This window comes from Melanotaenia boesemani, chromosome 18 (genome assembly GCF_017639745.1).
Source record: "Melanotaenia boesemani isolate fMelBoe1 chromosome 18, fMelBoe1.pri, whole genome shotgun sequence".
In the NCBI taxonomy this organism is placed as follows: domain Eukaryota; kingdom Metazoa; phylum Chordata; class Actinopteri; order Atheriniformes; family Melanotaeniidae; genus Melanotaenia; species Melanotaenia boesemani.
Window position 1 is genome coordinate 23,708,228 of NC_055699.1, and position 14,038 is coordinate 23,722,265.

The following is a 14,038-nucleotide window of genomic DNA, read 5'->3' on the forward strand; positions in this document are numbered from 1 at the left end:
AGTGGTCCTTGAGGACCAGGGTTGGGAATCACTGGTCTATGCCATAGTGTGTGTAGCTGACATCCTCCGACCTGATCCTCTTCCGTACAATGTACAGGACCTCCAGCAGTCTGATGGGCTGTGATTGTCTGGAACTTGCGGACGCCTGGCAAATGAGCCTCTCTGCTGCTCTGATGAGCCTTACTGTGCCTTCTGATGGAGAACCCAACTATGCTGCACGTTTAAGTCATTTTTCAAAGACAAAAGCTGCAATTTCACACATCATAACTCCACCGGGTGGCTGTCTGTAGGTGCAGCAGTGGCTTTAAAAATCACTAAAACGTCCAGGTTGCAACCCTTAGAAGAAACCAGTCTACAACATTTCTGTTTGAAAATCTGATAAGTTTAAAGAAATACACAAGTGAGCTCATAAAAAATCAGAACAATAACAAGTGTTCAGATTTGAATGAGAAAGCAAACTACTGAAATTTGACTAACAGCTTAACGTATTTGAGGAACTAAAGCTGGACAATAGTTTAGTGTATTCACATAAATCCCAGTTGAATAAATTGAAGCAAATTTTAAGTTTTGTTGCTGCTGCTGCTGGTTTTTAAAATCCAGCTGCAGCCTGCAGGAACTTAGTGTCTGTGTCAGATTAATTCCAAGCATTTGTCTTGAAACAAAGTAACAGTGGTCCCATAAGGTTTTCCATTCTTAACCATCACTATCGTAACAGTTGCTTCGCTCCAACTGGTTGTAGAGGTCATCACTAAAGGAAAGAGCTCAGCTTCTTGTTGGGATGGTGCCAAGAGACCCAGTGCAGCAACAACTGTTGACCAGTGATTCAGACCAGGGGTCTCATTTATCAAGCTGACGTAGGAACAAAAAATTTTGGGATTTATGAAAACCAAACTTAACAGGAAAATGTTCCCACATCCATGTAACTGACACAGGCGTACGCACATAATCTAGAAAAACGGGAAATGGCCACGCCAACAGTACAAAATAAAATTAAGGAAATCCTGTAAAATGTGAGACATTTGTGCACAAGCCACTATTACCTTTCCTTTCACACCACATGTTAGCTATTAAAGCTGTTTGGAGAAATTAATAAAGACGAACATTCAATATTAATTCTTCTAAGAGGTTTTTCTTTTATTTATTTATTCTTACATTGTAGTCATAATTTCTATCCAGATGATCTTTATTTCTCGCAACTTGGCCACCTCGTTAATAGCACCCATTGTGCCCCTCTGCACCGCCCGCCCAGCTGGAGCACCCAGCAACTAGAAAGAAATATTATTTAACACTAAATAAACTGCTACCAATCTCAGATGCATCTGTACATATTTATCTTATAAATAAAAACAAATGACTAAATTATCAGCATCAGTGCTGTCATTTAGCAGACGCTTTTCTCCAAAGTGTCAGCTATATCCCCGAATTCGAACTCCCGCATGGCAGACGGTTGCTCTACCAACTGAGATATTCAGTTGAACGTTCCAATGCACCTGGTATCTTGCCTTCTAGTGATGGGATGTCCAGCTCTTTTCAGAGAGCCGACTCTTTCGGTTCTACGGCCCAAAAAAGAGCCGGCTCTTTTGGCTCCCGAACGGCTCTTAATTTAGCATCTTTTTTAGCCCTAAAATTTAAATTAACTTCTCAAAAATGGATGAATTGTGTTTTGAAAACCCATTTATGTTCAGCATTTTTACAAGAAGCCTTATATTTGATTCCTTTTCTGCATTTATTCTGATACAAAACCACTTACTTTTACTATTTCAACAAAAATCTTATACTGCATAAATGAACAAAAAACTGCAAACAAATCCACAAAACAGAATGAGAACCAACTCAAGAAAGCAGCATTAATGTCCTCAGCGCAGGTTGGCATTCAGAAAAATAAGATGCCTCATCTTGGATGGGCTGGTTCAGTTTCTCCTCTCTGTGAGTGGGGTTTGATGACACGACGCACTTACGTACTCTCCTCATGGCTGTCTGCTGTCTCACCCCCCCCCCATTCTTTTTTCACATAATGGTATGATCCTATATCCTCACATGTGACTGGCCGCCTGTCCATGCAGGCCAATCCAAACTAAGCGGTGCTGTGGGCATTACAGGGGCCGAGCACTGAATGTTAAGCACCCAGCAAAAGGAGAAAAAAACACAAAAAAAAAATAAACAAACAAACTGGGAACCTTCTCTTTTGATTCACTACAAAGCAGTGGCTCTAAGAGCCAGCTCTTTTGCACATGGCACATCACTATTGCCTTCTGACACTGCGATGACAGAATCTGCCACATGCTGCACTCCTCTGCCTTTCTGACACAAGTAATACCCACACCGTACCCTGCAAACTTTTAGCATTTTTCAACATGGTCCATCAGGATCTTACATTCTGAAAAAAATTGCTTCCTTTCATGGAAATGATGTGATGAATATGTATTACAGGTGTCCACCTGACCATTTATAGCCAACATGTGGGCGTCGGAAGACGTTCCATCACGTGTGTCCGCTTTAGAGTTTATTCTGATTCATAAACGGAAACAGGCGTAGGACGTGCGTGCACATGCTTTGATAAATCTGAAAGTTGAAGTGCGCCGCAGACGCCCCCTGTAGTTTGTTTTGCTACGCACAGTTTTATAAATGAGGCACCAGATGTCTGAGAAAAGTTAGATCACAACCAAACTGGCCTCAGCTTTATGTAACTTAAGGCGGTTGTAGCTCAGGAGAAAGAGCAGTCGTCTACCAACCGGCAAGTCATGAATTGATTCCAGGCTTCCCCTGACTACATTCCAAAGTGCCTCAGGCAAGATACTGTACCCCACATTGCTTCCCGATGTGTCTATCGAGGTATAAATGTGTGAGAAAGGAAAAAGCACAGTATATAATCACATGAGTGTGTGTGAATGTGACATGTAGATTAAAGTGCTTTGAGTAGTCAACATGACTAGAAAAGAGCTATATAAGTACAGTCCATTTACTATTTGAGTTTTCAAGCTTTCCGGGTTTAATTCGTGAAATTGAGAAGGTTTATCTGATGCCAGTGAAGGTAAATAAGACAGAAAGTCTCTATGTTTATGAAAGTGTGGAAATCAAAAACGTAAGATTTACAAGGCTGTTCCAGGGTAGACCATGTATGACATCTCAATCATGACTTCTTCTTTCTGCATCAGCTCAGGTTCAGGGCTCGGAAAAGGCGTGGATCAACCTGACGGAGGGAATCAATCAGACAATGACTGGCTTCTGCTCCTTTGTCTTTTACATCAATAATGTCCCGAGCCATGTCAGCTTTTGATTTTGCTTTGGCAGTAGCCATCTCTTCACGATTTATAACATCTTCCTGATGAAGTTTATCCAGCAGCTGTTTTAGAGTAGGTTCCGACACTGATTGAATAAATCTAGTCCGAACCGAAAACAACCTCTGCTCTGGTGAGTCACTCTGAACTGTTGGTAGATTTTCTTCATGTTGAAGAGTATCTGAGAGACAAGCATAAAGACAATGTTCAGTCATGTTCCAATGTTGACCACTTAATGAGTGTTTAAACACATCATCACAAATAAATTATACAGAAATCTGAAGCTTAACTACAAACTATTAGTCTGCATTATTCTTTTATTTCTATACTTCTATCAAGTGACAAGATGCTGCAGTCACAGAACTTTACCAGTCAAATAAACTTCGTGCTCCCAAACTTTCATCTGTGTTTGGTCTCGGACCATCACAGCCACTTCTTCTGTGTTTGTAGGGAGCCGGATCTCAAACGTTGGATGGTAGTTCGGTCCAAAGTCCAGGTCAAAATCTGCTTTCTGAAAACCACAAGAGACAGAATGTAATCATCAACTGCTGTTGCTCAGTATAGTTCTCCAACCACCTGTAGTAAATCACCCACAGAACTACAAACTAAAAACAGCTAAAGCTTCAGAACGACCTGCTCACATTTCAATCCAGCTGCCATTGAACCTCAGACATGACCAACGTGCAGCAACCTCAACAGAACTGGCTGCAGTTTCTGTGCACTCAGACGTCTGGGCCTCAGTTCTAAAACTGTGCATAGCAAAGATGACGCCAGGTGTCGTACGTAAGAAAAAAGGAAATGCGGCGTGCAAAAACTTGCAGATTTATGAGTGTGCGCACATGCCCCACATCCGTTTCTGTTTATAAATCAGAGTCAACTCTAAAGTTGGCGCATGTGAGGGAACTTCTTCCGACGCCCTCATGGTGGCTATAAAAGGTCAGATGAATGCCTATAATAAATATTTATCCAATCATTTCCATGATGGCTCAGGAAGGGGAAAAGAGGGAAGAATTTTTCAGAATGAGAGAGAGATTTTGATGGACCATGTTGAAAACGTAAAAAGGTTTTATTTGGTGGGGACAGAATGGTCATTACCAGGGTCAGAAAGGCAGAATAGTGGCAGTAGGTGTCAACGTCATCTCATCAGAGGAGAAGACACGCCAGAGGCACCCGATGATGGAGGTCATTTAGTCCCTTGTTTTAATTATACAATAAATATGTACAGATACAACTGAGATTAGTACCCATTAGTTTAGTGTTGTACAATATTACTTTCTATTTCCTGGGTGTTCCAGCTGGGTCGGCAGTGCTGTAGCTGTGGTTTCTCTCCAGCCTCCAGTCTGCGTCCCACTCTTCCGTGTCTTGAATGAATGAGACATGGGTGGACCCAGGCCAACCAGCCACTACATTAATGAGTAACATGTTTGCATCAAATATGATTTGGACGTTTAGAGAATAAAAATGCTTTATGTTAATGACAGCTGATTTAATTTCCAATTTGCAATTCCTCTCTGGAATTAAAGGTTGTTCTTTTTCAATTTGAAATAACACTTCATCCACACTTTGTGCTCTTATTGCAACTTTAGCTCAGTCAGTAGCACCGATTACATCGGGGAAATCGGACATTGCTGCAAATTGCATTGTTTTGTTTGCCTGTTCACCCTCAGTGTAGGAAAGTTAATGTAACGTTGTGACAAACAAATGATGCTGTCTAACACGTCTGGTATAACACGGCTGAGAATCACAGAGGTCCAACATCACAGCACATGGCAGTCGGAACCGGTTCATGAGCCAAGCAGTAAGTCTTGCTGGTCTCCAAAAATCCACTCAGTCCAGAGTATCGCGCCATGTCGTCCAGCAGTGACAGATAAGCCATTGTGCGTCTTTTTGTATCCAACCATCAATTTTCTCAATCTCTGTTTCTCTTGTAAAAATATCCTGCATGGTACCGGTTCCAAAGACCCCGAACCCAAAGGACCCCACAGGCCGCTGGCACTGACATCCCATCTGATGAAGACCTTGGAGAGACTGGTTCTGGCCTATCAGCCTGGAATCAGGGTGGATGACGCTGTCATCTACCTCCTACAGAGATCCCTCTCTCACCTAGAAAAGGCTGGGAGTATGGTGAGAATCATGTTTTTTAATTTTTCCAGTACCTTTAACACCATACAGCCCACGCTTCTGAGAGATAAGTTGGAGATTACAGGGGTAGACCTCCATCTCACAACACGGATCCTGGATTACCTCACCAACTGACCACAGTATGTGAGGACACAAGACTGTGAGTCCGACAGGGTTGTCTGCATCAACATCCAAGAAATGGACATCGAGAGGGTGACATCCTACAAGTACCTGGATGTTCACCTAAACAACAAACTGGACTGGACAGACAACACTGACACACTGTACAAGAAAGGACAGAGTAGGCTGTATCTGTCACGGAGACTCAGGCCTTTTGGAGTGCTGGGGACACTGCTGAGATCCTTTTTTGACTGATGTGGCATTAGCCATCTATTATGGCCTTCTGGGGCAGCAGCTTCTCGACTGCTGACAGGAAGAGACTGAACAAACTGGTTAAGAAGGCCAGCTCTGCAAATAGCTTTAATTTATATAACGTGGTGTCGAAGTTAATATTTGACCAGTTTTTCACATTTCTTTGTTCCTGTTGGTATCTCAGTTTCCCCTTTCTGCCAAGTCTGGTTTTTATAAATCCGAAATGTTGATATAATTGGCGTCCACCAGCTTTTGTATGTACGTCAGCTTTATAAATGAGGCCCTTGAACTGGAAAACTCACCTTCGGCTGGACTTTCAGAGCCTCCGAACAGTAAACAGTGTAACTCCGATCTTTGATGAGTCTACAGTTGGAGGGTGCCTGAATGAAACCGGAACCTTGTTGTCGTGCTTTGACCTTAAGTGACATCACAACATTTTAATTAGAGTTTCATTCTCAACACAACCAGACCGTTCCAGCACAACTTTGCATTATCATGACCAAAGTAAACAGGCTAGTTTGCTGCTTTTGAGTGGACTGCAGAGGTCATCCCCACACAGCAGGACAGAGGATAAGTTTCCAGCAGTCTTGATAGCAAGAAAAAAAAATTTATTAATCTTTTTTTTTTTGTCTGATAATTGTTACTGCACAATTTATGTCAAATTACATTTTTAGAAAGAAATGTTGAGGAAAAAAATGTGACTAAGCAGAGCTACAGTTGTGGGCATGCTTAATCATTATAACACTTTACCTCTTCCACAGGGACATTGCATGGCAGCAGAAACACGTTGAGGTTTTGTGTCTTTGTTTTGATATTTGGTGGTCGAAGAAACAGCAAGACTTGGCCCTTAACTGGTTTTGTGTTGTTCCAAAGCCTTTTTAGGAAATTAATGACAAGGCCAAAGGCAGAAAGATGAGTGACATTGACAACCACATGAGTGTCCGTGATCTCCAGCGGCTTGAGGCGGCTCATCCCATCATCAGAGATGTGGACAACAGACAGGCTTTCAGAAAGATGAGCTGTGAAAACAAAAAGCAGGTATACATCTGTTTTACTAATGATCTTAAATATAATGTCAGCCCTCTTCACGTCATTCATACGTAAACCATCATAAAACACAACAGTCTGTCTGTAAAAGAATGAAATGATAGTCTCACAGCTGTGAGCAGTTTCTTTAAAGAGTGGGGAGAAACGTAGCCAAGCAACATTTTTCTACCTGAAGTACTGTAAGAAATGCTAAACTAAGATGATATTCAGTATCTCAACAATTTTGCTTGTTAATTCACATCTTAAAATGCAACATATTCTGCAGTTTCAGTTACTTTATCCATTTAATTGCTTCTAACAATTTAACCCTGTTGAGTTTGTATTAACTATGTGGTTAAAGTGGGATTTATTCACTACTTTCATTACCAGATCTAAATCAGATCTGATGTGGCAGATGCACTGTCTGAAACACAGTTTAAAAGATGCAGACCTCCCCCAGCTGGATGGTGGTGCTGTCCTCCCATCAAAGTAGCTACTTGTTTGTTGTTTCTCTCCGAGTTTTGGATGTTGCAATTTTGTAGTTATTCCAAGTGGGAAAGCGTCTGAGTTTAGTATTGGATTGGATCTTATTTATTATCTTTATTACTATGGAAGAGCCCCAATTTAAACCAATGGACTCATTAGCAACAACATTAAATGGGGACAGTTTCTAACAAATGACAATACTGACTCATCATCAGTCAATATCATCTCATTATCAGCTGACTGAAAAATATCATTTGCTCACCATCACTTGTTTCGCAGTGTGGAAGGTGGAGCTGACAAACCGCATCTTCAGAACACTTGATCTCAAAAAGCGGCCCTGCAGGTATCATTCCAGATGATTGGAGCTGGTTCTCATCCCATTGGACTGTTCTGTATTGCAGCTCCGCTCCACGAGTCAGGACAAAAACCAGCCCAGTCCAATTACACCGGACCGTACCTGGACCTGGAGACCTTAGTCTGTGGATTGAAATATCTGTTAAGTTCAACCGCAAGAGGAAGTGCTTTATCAATATTGTAATAAACTATATAAAAATAACTGCATGTTAATGAAGAACTGGTGAGGTGGCCTGGATATAGTTTCAGGATAATTTGTTTAAATTAAGACTCGATCAGAACACAAAGTTGAATCTCACAATCTTCGCCTCTTATACGTTTTTTCAATCTTAAATGGCACATTTGTGAATTAAAGTACCTCTACCTGTAAGAAGTGAAGGACAAGAAGAAAATGTACTCCAACCAATCACGTTTAAGTTTCCTATGTTCTGTGTCTTAAAGATGTGTTTCTTGAAAATACGATTTAACCCGTCCTTTTTTAAGAATGTTAGAATCCTTTTCCTCTTTACTGGATGATGTATTTCCTGCACATACCAGGTGCAAAGCTTAGTGACAGCTCCTGTCATGAGTAAGATTTGTTTTACGCACAGTTCTGTGAACTAATGTGCTACTGCCTTGTTCATTGGTTGATCCAGCCATTATCCAAAATGAGAAAAAAACACCTCCATAAAGAACATTTCTGCTAATCCAAAATATCCGCCTAACAGAATGGAAACATGGCCAAACCCCCAGATGAACTATATACAACTATCTTTGCTAGGTTAAACAATAATGATATAATAATAACTTTGTTTACTTTATTAATCCCAACTGGGAGATTCTGCTCTACGTTTGACCCATCTCTGGCTGTTCCGCAGAGCAAGGGGTTGCTATATTTCGGCACCCAGGGGGAGCAGTTGAGAGGGGTTAACGGCCTTGCTCACAGGCCCATGAGTCCAATACTAATACAAAAACAGAAAACTAGTACCTAGAGTATATCTGCAGACTCAAAGCCCGCACATCTTTATAATAAAATAGGAACAAATTAGGGCTGCAACGATTAGTCGATGTTGTCGACAATAGTCGACAATAAAAATAGTCGACAACAAATTTATCCGTCGACTATTGTCGGCAAAAAAAAAACCCCAAAAAACTACCAAGTGAGACATCATCTTCTAATCCTATCTCTGCTGAGAGTTGCACAATGCACATACGCAAAGAGGGAAGAAAAAATACAGAGTGAGAAATCGTCTTCTTTTTTAATCTCTGCTGAGAGTTGCACATGCGCCATAAAGTCTGTCAGGGGAAAAATATGGCGGCGGACTAGGGAAGAAAACGGCGGCAGAAAATGTAAAAGTCTAGGATAACTTCACGTTAAACTTACTAAATAAATTAAATACATGTGAGATTTGTGAAGCGGACCTTGCATACCACGGAAGTACGTGTGCAATGCTCGAACATTTAAAGAGGAGGCATGTCGGACTTGCATAACAACCCCATGCAAGATTTCAAAGCTGAAAGTGAAATTAGATCCATTTATAATAATCATGAGATACATAATCCGATTGGTCGACTAGTCGTTTTAATAGTCGGTGACTAATCGACCATCAGAATAGTCATTAGTTGCAGCCCTAGAAGCCCAACAAGTCACTGTTAGTTAATGACTTCATCATTTCTCACAGTTTAGATTTTCTTTTTCTGACAGAAACATGGTTAACAGAAGACACAAGTGCTACAGTTCTTAATGAAACAGCACCCCCTCATTTTAGTTTCATGAATAAATGTCGAAACGGGAGGAAAGGGGGAGGAGAAGCTGCCTTATTTAAAGATTCATTCCAGTGTAAAGAAATGTCATTTGGTGATTTTACTTCTTTTGAATATCTTAGTTTTATTTTAAGGGGCATTCCTAAAATCCTATTTCTAATCATCTACAGACGTCCAGGACATTGTGTAAATTTTATTGATGAATTTTCTGAATTATTGTCGGTTATCTCTACTGATTTTAACCATTTCATCTTAACTGGGGATTTTAACATTCACATAGATAACATGGCGGATGGTAATGTCAAGGAATTTTGTTCCATATTGGACATGTTTGGTTTGTGGCAACATGTTAAACAACCGACCCACATTCGAGGTCACATTCTGGACCTGGTTATTTCAAAGGGTGTTGATATTTCTTCTGTTGCGGTCACTGACTTGGCCTTGTCTGACCATTTTTGTATTTTGTTTGATTTACTGATCACTCAGAATGTTCAACCAACCTGCTTCTCCGTTAGGAAGAGGTACATTAATGAAAGAACAAGTGCTAAGTTTGTGGAGGCCATAGCTATGTTACCAACAACCAGTGCAGAGTCAGTTGATGGACTCCTGGATAATTTCAATCTGAAAATCTTGAATGTAATGGATGCTGTTGCACCGATAAGAATCAAGAGCAACTTGAGCAAACAGAAAACACCATGGAGAAACACCACTGTGGTTACCAGCCTAAAAAGAGAATGCAGAAAAACTGAGCGGAAATGGCGGAAAAATAAACTTCAAATTTACTATGAGCTGTACAAACAAAGCCTACGTAACTATAACAATGAGCTGTGCAAGGCCAGAGAGCTGCATTTATCTGAAATGATTAACAGGAATGTCAACAATTCTCGCACTCTGTTTGCTATGATTGAAAAACTTACAAATCCTCCCAAACAGATAAGCCCAGAGCTCCTTTCCACTGAGAAATGCAACCAATTTGCAAACTTTTTTAGCCAAAAAATTAAAACAATTAGGCAAAATATTAATTCCACACAGTCAAACAAGAAAATTAGTCTGTGTCTAAAACCCGGAAATAATTCTGATGTCATGTCACAATTTAAAATGGTGAATTTAAAAGTCCTACAAGAAACAGTTTGGCATTTGAAATCAACAACATGCACTCTGGACATGATACCATCCGACTTTTTAAAAACAGTTTTTACCTCAGTAGAAAGTGATCTCCTACTGATAGTTAACAGCTCGCTGGCATCAGGCATTTTTCCCAAGTCACTAAAGATAGCTGCTATTAAGCCACTCCTAAAGAAAAGGACTCTAGACGCCTCTATAATGAACAACTATAGACCTGTCTCTAACCTCTCTTTTATTTCCAAGATTATTGAAAAAGTTGTATTTCACCAGCTTCATGACTTTTTAAATGAAAGTGGAAATCTTGATAAATTTCAGTCCGGCTTCCGACCTCATCACAGCACTGAAACAGCTCTGGTCAAAGTGTTAAATGACATTAGGTTGAATACCGATTCTGGTCAAGTATCAGTCCTGGTTCTGTTGGATCTCAGTGCTGCGTTTGATACTGTAGATCACAGAATCCTGTTGCACAGGCTGGAAAACTGGGTTGGACTTTCTGGAGCGGTCCTTAACTGGTTCAGGTCCTATTTAGAAGGCCGGAGTTATTTTGTTACGATCGGCAGCTATGAATCCGAGCGAGTGGCCATGACTTGTGGAGTCCCCCAGGGGTCAGTCCTTGGACCTCTTCTGTTCAACTTGTATATGCTCCCTTTGGGTAAAATATTACAAAACTATAGCATTAGTTATCAAAGTTATGCAGATGATACACAACTTTATGTGTCTCTGTCACCAGATGACTGCAGTCCAATAGACTTAATGTGTCAGTGTCTGGAGCAAATAAACACCTGGATGAGGGAGAATTTCCTACAATTAAATGAAGACAAAACTGAGATTATTCTGTTTGGTAGCAAAGAGAAGAGGGTCAGCATTGGCAAACACCTGGAGACTCGGGCTCTTAAAATTACCAACCAAGTTCGTAACCTGGGAGTGTTGATAGACTCAGATCTGACTTTCATCAGCCATATCAAAGCTGTCACTAAGACAGCTTTTTACCAGCTCAGAAACATCAACAGAATTAAAAGTTTAGTCTCCCAGAAAGACCAAGAGAAACTCATCCATGCATTCATCTCCAGTAGACTGGATTACTGTAATGGTCTTTTAACAGGACTTCCTAAAAAGAGCATTAAACATCTGCAGCTCATCCAGAACGCTGCTGCTAGAGTTTTAACCAGGACTAAGAGATCTGAACACATCACACCAGTTTTAAAATCTTTACACTGGCTTCCAGTCAGTCACAGAATAGATTTTAAAACCCTTCTGATCATTTACAAATCCCAGAATGGTTTAGGCCCAGAATACATCTGTGATATGTTCAGAGAATATAAACCTAGCAGAGCTCTTAGATCCAAAGACTCTGGTCAACTAGTCCAGACCAGAGTCCAGACTAAACATGGAGAAGCAGCATTTAGCTGTTATGCTGCAAACAAATGGAACAAACTGCCAGTGGAGATTAAACTTTCCCCAAATGTAGACATTTTTAAATCCAGGTTAAAAACTTTTCTTTTCTCATGCGCCTATGCATGAAATCTGCACGGTAACTTTTTTTAACTTATCTTGCTTTTAATCATTTTAATGTAATTTATTATTTTATTGTGATTATGTGTTGATTATGTGTTGATGCCTTTTACTATTCTAATATCTGTAATGTCTTTGTTTTATGTAAAGCACTTTGAATTGTCCTGTACATGAAATGTGCTATACAAATAAACTGCCTTGCCTTGCCTTGCCTAGAACAAATATAACTGTGCAAAATTAAAACTAATAAATATGGATAATTGTAATAGTAATATTTAAGTAAATACAGACAAGAGGAGTATATATAAAATATAAGAGAAAAAAAATAAGTAAAATGTCAAAGTTGATTTCCTTCAGATTCTGAGATATACTGGTGTTGATGCTGTGTGCTATATGCTCCAGTTTAACATCAGTTACGTTAGTGACAACTGGTCAACAGCTACATAGTTTTAGCAACTGCTGGGTCTAGCTCATGTCTGCCAGGTGAGCTGCCACCACCATTTTGGTGGGAGCGAGTCTGTTCAGCAGCAGAAGTCTTCTTAAACTGTTTTGGACGAATATTGCCATTGGAACTGCCTCAGAGGCGCGCCAAAGACATTCCCTGATGTCAAAACTCCATAATACCTGAATTACCTTATCAAGAATAATGTCATACAGTTAAATGTAGCAGGATGTGGGGGAGCTCTAGTGAAGCGTGGCTACTCAGCTGTTTGTATCACTGGATGCCCTTAATAGATTATTTTATTCATGATTGGACACAAGACTGGCATCTATCCATATCTTTGAGAAGCAAAGTTGGGCCATGACTAGGCCTGTCGCGATAACAAATTTTGTGCGATTAATTTTCTAAGAAATTATTGCGATAAGGGATAACATTGTGCAAAGCAATAATGTTGTCATTTTGAGACCATTTTCAACAAATTTAATGACAATGCCATAATAATGTAAGTCATTGGCATTGTCAGCCGATTTTCCCGGGGCTTTAGAGTCTAGCCCTGGCAGTAAAGACCAATGTAAATCACTGTATATAGATGCTGTTAAACTTAACTGCTGTCCGCTACTCCAGCCGCTCTGCTCTGTTATTTCTCAACAGCCACAGGCTACACACACTCACACTCACTCACTCTCACATCCAGAGCAATACTGGGGTGAGCAGGACTGAACTGTGGTTTGGAGGGTCTGATTAGCCCTGTCACTAACGTGAAATGAAGTTACTGGGTGTCAGATTACAGTAGTTGCTTCTATAGATTTCAAGTTTTTATTGTTTTTAGGGGCCAGTGTTGAGATACAAAAAAAAAACACTCCTCAGTAAAAAAAAAAAAACCCACTTAACTCAGACATTCACAACATCAGAAACACGTGGCAGGGGGGAGAGGGGTCTCCCATCGCAGCAAAGTGTGGACGCAGCTGACATGAGTGCATCCAGTCGACCCGCCGCCCAGGAGTGGAGGGAGGGGGGGAAGGAACAACCAAGGCAGTGAATCATCGGGGGAGGTGTGTCTGTAGTGGTGTATGTGAGTATGGTGCGTGTGTGTGAGCGGTAAGTGAGCGAGCATGTGGACTTTCTCCCAGATTCTATCTCCAGTCTCTGCCACCTGATGATAGTGGGCATCATTTGGAGCTGATCCAGGAAAGGTCCACCACCCAAGAGGAGGGTGGGGGGGAAGGTGGGGGGAATGAGCATCCGTCAACATAACATTCCAGGGAGTTTTTATAACCAGCCATTAGTGATGCGCGGGTCGGGGTTTTTTCCGACCCGCGGGTCCCGCTCTTTTAAAAGAATTGGACCGCACCAAACCGCCCCGCACCTCCGCTTCTATTTTTTTAACCCGACCCGACCCGACCCGCCCCATTAAAACACATGATATTGACGAATGCTTTTTTTTAGTCTGAGAAAGGTGCATATGGTCTCCTAAATTGGCACTGGAAACTGGCAACACAAAATGTATTTTCATTTGAACATTAAGCCTATAAACATAAATAGGCAAATAAATAAAGTGTTTTAAAGCGTTTAAGTGTTA

The 14,038-nt window shown here is 40.8% G+C and overlaps 2 protein-coding genes across 4 annotated transcripts in view; both read right to left on the minus strand.

Annotated features, from left to right (window-relative positions):
* The window catches only part of LOC121628724 (NACHT, LRR and PYD domains-containing protein 12-like), a 2,607,341-nt gene that overhangs the window by 2,222,756 nt on the left and 370,547 nt on the right, over positions 1-14,038 (minus strand). The gene's annotated exons all lie outside the window — the stretch shown is intronic.
* The window catches only part of LOC121628732 (NACHT, LRR and PYD domains-containing protein 12-like), a 67,348-nt gene continuing 55,187 nt past the window's right edge, over positions 1,878-14,038 (minus strand). For 2 of the 3 annotated variants that reach the window (XM_041968028.1, XM_041968030.1), the window contains 5 exons: positions 7,546-7,760; positions 6,522-6,790; positions 6,074-6,187; positions 3,648-3,789; positions 1,879-3,459 (listed from right to left, as the gene is read on the minus strand). In XM_041968028.1, coding sequence (XP_041823962.1) covers positions 3,152-3,459; positions 3,648-3,789; positions 6,074-6,187; positions 6,522-6,790; positions 7,546-7,760 — 1,048 coding nt within the window. In that variant the 3' untranslated portion in view covers positions 1,879-3,151. Of the gene's footprint in view, positions 3,460-3,647; positions 3,790-6,073; positions 6,188-6,521; positions 6,791-7,545; positions 7,761-14,038 lie in introns of all 3 variants that reach the window. The other variant, XM_041968027.1, reaches the window with a different exon arrangement.